At 59.7% G+C, this 6,575-nt stretch overlaps 1 protein-coding gene across 1 annotated transcript; it reads right to left on the bottom strand.

Moving 5' to 3' along the window:
- Nucleotides 1-407: 407 nt before the first annotated feature.
- On the bottom strand, nt 408-2,337 carry LOC133270202 (serine/threonine-protein kinase pim-1-like; the record flags this gene model as incomplete). Its single annotated transcript, XM_061455195.1, is given in 7 exon segments — nt 408-444; nt 446-539; nt 781-957; nt 1,165-1,531; nt 1,794-1,844; nt 1,939-2,040; nt 2,140-2,337. Coding segments are annotated over 7 exon segments (1,026 nt in total), but the record flags the coding sequence as incomplete, so codon positions are not given.
- Nucleotides 2,338-6,575: the final 4,238 nt, after the last annotated feature.

Below are 6,575 nucleotides of genomic sequence, written 5' to 3'. Positions count from 1 at the left end.
CTTTGCTGTCAGATCTTGTCTCTCCTCACTGCAGAGCATGAGAGACTGAATCAGCCTTGCTCGGGGTAAGTGCTAATCAGAAACCACTATACAATCGGTGTGTTACCAGCGTTATCCTCAGACTAAAGCCCAACCTCACCACTGCCCCAGCTACAAGGAGGAGATATAACTCTTATGAGGTGTCCCTCTGACACCTATTGCTCTCCAAAGAACCCAGAAACCAATCCCCACAAGCCCCCCAATAACTGCAAAAGTCCCCCCAAAACACCCAACCTCACCAAACTCCCAAATCCCCCAAACCCCAAAAAAACCACCCGCTCTCCGCAAAACCCAACCTGCCAAAACCCCCAAACCCCACGCTCCCCCCAAGAGGCACCCCCAGCTTACTTGCCCAGCTGCTGGCTCAGGCTGTGAGGGTGGAGGGCGGCTGTCTCCTGGGGCAGTGGATGTTTGCAGCCAAGGGTGGTTGAACACATCGTCCAGGGATGGCCTGTCGCGAGCTCTCATGGACAAGCACCACCTGATGAGGTGCTGGCATTCTGGGGAGAATCCAGAATCCAACTGCTCAGTTGCAGGAGGCTCCTGCCTACCTTGTGCCACCGTCCGCAGCGCCCAGGCCTGGGTGCGCTCAGAGCTGCACCCAGACCTCCTGCTCCATGGCTCGGTTTGGAGGAGAGCAGGATGGCAGGACATGGGCCACCTCCTCCAGCTGACCAAGGGAGATCAGCTGCCACCCCTAAACCCAGACCTTCCCCTGCTGCTGCGAAGCCAGGTACCTACCGACAGAGATCCGGCGCTGGAAGAAGAGCTGCCCGCTGACGATGTCCTCGCAGCACCGGAAGGGGAGGACCCCGCACACCATCTCATACAGCAGCACGCCCAGGGACCAGATCGCCGCCGGACGGCCGTGGTAGCAGTGCCAGCGGAACCACTCCGGCGGGTAGTACAAAGGTGTTCCTACAACAGGATACGGGCGCACCTCATTAGGCAGATGCCGCCTGCTCCTGGATTCTCGCCCGCGGATCCCCAGGGATGCAGGGGCTGCACCGGTGGCGCCACGGACGTGGGGACGCACACTCAGTGTGACCCGCCACCTCGTCATCAGCACGTGACTCTTGTTCACAAACTGCTCGGTACGGGAAGCACCCTGGGCTGTGGGCTCACCGCTAAATTTGGTGTAGACCGTGTCCCTGAGGAGGGTGCTGCAACCAAAGTCAATTAGCTTGACCTCTCTGGTGGCCAAGTTGATGATGATGTTCTTGGGCTTGATATCCCTGTGCAGGACACCGCGGCTGTGGCAGTGCCGCACAGCCACCAGCACCTGGAGGAAAATGCCCCGCGCCAGATTCTCGGGCAGGAACCTCCATTTTTTGATGAAGTCGGAGAGGTCCTGCGATGGCTCCGGACGCTCCAGAACCAGCACAAAGGAGTGGGGCAGCTCAAACCAATGGAGGAGCTGGATGATGGCACTGCAGCCGGAGCGCACCTTCCTCAACATGGCTATCTCCAAGGGAATGCGAGTGCCGCTGGGCTGCAGGGGGACCACGGCACTGTCAGCAGGGCCGATGCTGGCCCGGGGCTCCTGTGCCTCCCTGCCTGGGATGCTCTGATGCCCTCCTGCAGGTGCCCCCCGCAATCCCCAGGGATGCTCTGGTGCACCCCTACCCGGCCCGTGTCCCCTGGTGACTCCACACCCACTCCCCTCTCGCTGTCCCACTTTCCCCCCGGCCGGCCCCACCGGCTCACCCCCACCCGCTCTGCCCCGCACTGTCCCGGTGGCCCCGCGCACTCACCCGCTCGCCCCACGAGGAGATGCGCTCCCGAGCCACTTGTTTGATCGCCACCTGCGAGCCAAGGGCAGCGCTGGGCTGAGCTGAGCTGAGCCGAGCTGAGCTGAGCCCCGCCGCCTCCCCGGCCCGCCGCCGGGCCCGCCCTTACCGGGCTGTTGTCACACAGGCGGAGCCCCGAGTACACGGACGCGAAGCCGCCTCTCCCCAGCAGCGGTCCCACGCGGTAAAGCCGCTCGAAGCTCTCCTTGTCGTGCCCCGTGCGACAGACGCGGCCGCTGTCGCTGCGCGCGGGGTCCCCGCCGGCCCCCACCGGGCGCTCCGGGCCGAGCGGAGCCGCATCATTCCCGGCCTTTCCCGGCCGAGGCTCCGCGGCGCGCCGCTCCCCGCCGGTCCCGGAGCGCAGATAGGCCGACGGGTCAATGCGGGTCAGGAGGAGCACGGGCACCTTGCCCGACCGCGCTGCCGGTGACGGCACCCCCGCAGCAGCACCGCGCTCCGGGGTCTCGGGGGTCGCGGCTGCCGGGAGGCTGCGGGGCGGGGAGGGAGCGGGCGCTCCGCCGCCGGTCCGCGCTCCGCCGCCGGTCCGCGCTCCGCCGGGCACCTGTGGATGGTGGCGGCCCCCGGCCGGCCCCAGGCGGGGCGGGGCCTGGGGGCGGGCCGGGGAGCGCCAGGGGCCGGCGCTGCCTCGCCAGACCCAGACCCAGCGGCGGCGGCTCGCCCAGCGCCGCCACTGCCAGTACCGGGAGAGGGGAGCGGTGCCGCGAGCCCCTGCGGGGGGACGCTGGGGGGACGGGGGAGGCACCATCGCGGGGAGCGGCGGAGGGCGGGCTCCGGACCGCCGAGAGCTGCCGCCGCCGCCTCACCTGGTGCTGCTGCCCCTGCTGCTGCTCCTGCCCAAGCCGCTGCCGCTCAGAAGCCGCTGCCGAAGTCGCTGCCGCTCAAAAGCCGCTCAGAAGCCGCTCAAAAGCCGCTGCTGCCGCCGCCGCCGCAGCCTCGCTGTCAACGGCTCTGTCCACGCGCGGCTCGGGCGCCCGCTGCCACCGGGCGGAGCGGCCGGCGGGGGGGGTCTCGCGGCCGCGGGAGCCCGGGGAACGGCGGAGCGGGCCCTGCCCAGCCCCGCGGCCGGGCTCGTGCGCCCCCCGCCCGGCAGCAGCATCCCCGCGGCCGAGCCTTTGGAAACTGAACCTGAGCCTTGGGACCCTGCGAACGAGGCTTTAGAACTGAAACCGGAGGCTTTGGGAAGTCACAAGGAGGCTGCAATTTACTGCTTATTTTATCCCCTTTTTCCTTTCCACAGAGGTGGATTGAGGTGAGATTGTGATGAACACATAAATGTATTGGCTTTCTCAAATCATAGGTGTGCTCACGTGCAGGATATAACTGTACGAGTTTACAATAACAGAAACAAAACACGCTAAAGATACCAGACCAGACAACAAGTTAAAAAGGTTCAGATCTCTTGATCTAAATGGAGTCACATAGCAAAAGAATTTGTAAAGGTAAGAGAAGTGGGGGGTGAAGCTTGGTATAAGGAAAGCTAGTGCCTGGAAAACATAGGGTTAAAGTACTGTTTAGCTTAACTTAGGCTGTAGAAAGAGAACAGTGTTTATGTTGTAAGTCCGTGGGATGTAGTGGCCCCACTAAACATGAGTTAATTGTTTCAGGCTAGTCTTCTAAAGTAGTTTTAAAGAGCAATGTTTGTGTTGTAAGTCTGTGGTGAGATAACAGGCTTTAGTGGCCCCACTAAACATGAATGAGTTATTTCACACCATCCTTATCAGTTAGTTTCAGACAGAGCCTCCCAAGGCTCTGCTAGCTTGGGATACTCCTTGTCTGCCCATCCTGCAACAAATTTTGCAGGAAGGTCACACTGTTTTAAATCTTTGCTAGTTATCAGAATAATTACAGATATAGCTGGTTGTGTGGTTGCTGGGGGGTCCAGCTGTGCCAGAGGTGAAAAGTACACCGTGAGGAAGACTGCTTACTTCATCTTGAAGACCCCTGCTCACAAGAGGAAGACTGTTTACTTCATCCTCAAGCTCCCTGCTCACAATCACCACAGAGCAGTGCACAGGCGCCAAGAGGAGGAGACTTGTGATAATAAATTCTTGAAGCTAGTTATATTATCCCCCTCCTCTATGCGGGAATTATGAATATGCATGTAACTAATGTAATACTGAAAGTATATAAACCTGTACCAAATGCTAATCCCTTGCGCCTCTGGCTGCGGTCATGCTGTTGCTTTTGCTTTCTTGACTTTGTCCCTCACTAAACCCTCGTTACCTCGTTTAGAGGAGTGAGTTCGTATTTCACAAGCTCTCAGGAAGCTCTTCCCTGTGAGGGTGCTGAGGCGCTGGCGCAGGGTGCCCAGAGGAGCTGTGGCTGCCCCATCCCTGGCAGCGTTGGAGGCCGGGTTGGACACAGGGGCTCGGAGCAAGCTGCTCCTTCCATGTGGAAGGTGTCCCTGCCCGTGGCAGGGCTTGGAGCTGGAGGAGCTTTAAGGTCCCTTCACCCCAGCCCATCCGGTGCCTCTGGGATCCCATGGGGGGCGGCTCCTCCTTGAGGAAAGGCCCCGCCCCTCACGGGGGTCCCGCTGCCTCCCCCCTTCCCCGCCCACTGCCCCGTGCGCATGTGCCGGAGGCCGGACTACAGGTCCCAGCGTGCCCCGCGCGGGGGAGCCGTGCGCTGATTGGCTGCGTCGGAGGCGGGCCCAGGGCGTGAGGCGGAGCTGCAGCCGGCAATGGCGGCGGCCGAGCGGGAGGAGGTGAGGGTGAGCGGGCGCGGCGCGGGTCTGGGGGGCGCTGCAGAGCCCGGGGAGCGGGGCTGGGGGTCTGCGGCCCCCCGAGGCTCTGGGCAGTGGGGCCGGGCGCTGCGGGGGAATGCGGGGGGCGGGTGCGAGCGCTGGGCAGTGGGGCTGCGAGATGGCTGGGAGTGTGGGGTGCTGCGAAGCCGGGGCATGGGGGGCTGGGAGCTGTGGGGGTCCCGCACCTTTCCGACCCTGGGGATGGAGCGGGGCTGTTGTGGGGGGCCCTGGGGGCTGTTTCCCCCCGGGGGGGGAGGTGCTGCTGGGGCAGCCGATCCCCGGCACCCGGGGGGGGGTGTGCGGAGGTGTCGGTGACTCTGGGGCGGGTTTTGGCTCCTGGAGCGGGATGGGGAGCAGGAAGGGAAGGATGAAAAACCCGAGGGTGGAGATAAGAACAGTTTAATAACCGAAGCACAATGTACTAGTGCTGGTGATAGTGATAATGATGATAAGGGAAATAACAAGAAGAGAGAAAAAAAAAAAGAGGAAAAGGAAAAAAAAAACCAAGCCAATAAACACAAGTGATGCCCAATACAATTGCTCAGCACCCGCTGAGTGATACCCAGCCCTACCCGAGCAGTGATCCTTCCCTTCCAAAGAACTCCCCCCAGTTTAGGTACAACTAAAACGTCAGTGTGTTGTCAGCATTGCTCTCGGAATAAAGCCAAAGCGTTGCTCTCAGTGTGGTTTTCAGCAGCCCATTGTACCATTTCCATTTCAAGTCTCAGTGTGTTGAGAAGGGCCAGAACCTTTATTTGCCCTGCTGCTGATTTCCCCTGGTCATCGAGCTGAAGGCTTTAGATGTGGGAGCAGTTGATCTAGGGCTTGTTCATGTAATTTTATGCCATCTAAAAACTAAACGGAGTTTCTCTCATTAAAGCTCTACAAATGCCCTTTAAATCCTAGCGCTTTTAATGTATGAGATAGCTGTGGATGGCCCGGTACACAGCCTACGCGTACAGCACCCTACAGTACAAAATAATGTATGACCTTCCTGGTCCCTGCGTGCGGCTGAAAATGAGTGTGGTGTCACAGGAGGTTATTTGAGGATGAACTGAAAATGTTCCAGGCCTTGTTTCTGGGGAAGTCTCTGGTTCCCAGGTTGTCCTGGTGCTCTGTGGGCAGGCTCCTGGCCAAGTGTTGTCTGTGCAGGTGTCCGGGAGGCTCCGTGCTTCGTCACGGAGTCGCGTCCTGCACTGAGGTGACTCTTAGTTACTGCCGTAGCTCAAGCACAGGCCCTCGCCAACGGCTGCAATCGCTGTGAGTGCTGGTTTTTGTAAACACGTTTTTTTGCAGGGGGTTGTCTCTTCTGTGAAACGTTTGCATGGGATTTCTGTAGTTAAAAAAATACACAACTGCTTTGTTTTCCCCCTTCTGCTTGCCTGTGTTGAGTTGGAAGGAGAATTCCTGGCAGAGACGGGTAAAGAAGAGAAAGGGGAAGAAACAAGCCCAGAGAAGCAGTGCGGAAGATGCCAGTGAAGAGCAGGGAGAAGAGAAGCAGCAGCCTCCAGCAGGTCAGGCGAGAAAGTGCCCCTCCCAGAGCAGCATCCCAGAAAAAGGAAGGCGGCGAGAAGTTGGAGTCTCAGGTGAGCCTCCTGCTGAGGGAATGGGTCGTGGGTTTTGGTGTCTGAGAAGTTGAAGGGTGTCGTGGTTTAAACCCAGTCAGGTAACTCGTTCACTCACCCCCCCCCCCCTTCTTTCCCTCCCCCTGCTCCCGGAGGGACGGAGAGGAGAATCAAAAAGAATGCAACTCCCACGGGTTGAGATAAGAACAGTTTAGTAACTAAGGTATAACACAGATCACTACTGCTACCACCAATGATAATAATGATAAAGGAAATAACAAGGGAAGAGAATACAACACCTCAGCACCAGCTGACCGATAACTCGCTCCCCAAGCCCGACCAAGCTCCGACCGATACCTCCTCTAACCCTGCAGTCTCTCAGCCCTTCCGGCTAACTCCCAGTTACATCCTGGGCAT

This window comes from Pezoporus flaviventris, unplaced genomic scaffold (assembly GCF_033815535.1).
Source record: "Pezoporus flaviventris isolate CSIRO_AGI_PZ_B2104156 unplaced genomic scaffold, CSIRO_AGI_Pfla_v1 ptg000019l, whole genome shotgun sequence".
Taxonomy (NCBI): Eukaryota; Metazoa; Chordata; class Aves; order Psittaciformes; family Psittacidae; genus Pezoporus; species Pezoporus flaviventris.
Note: the sequence above shows the minus strand (reverse complement) of the source record. Positions and strands in the feature narration are given on the sequence as shown.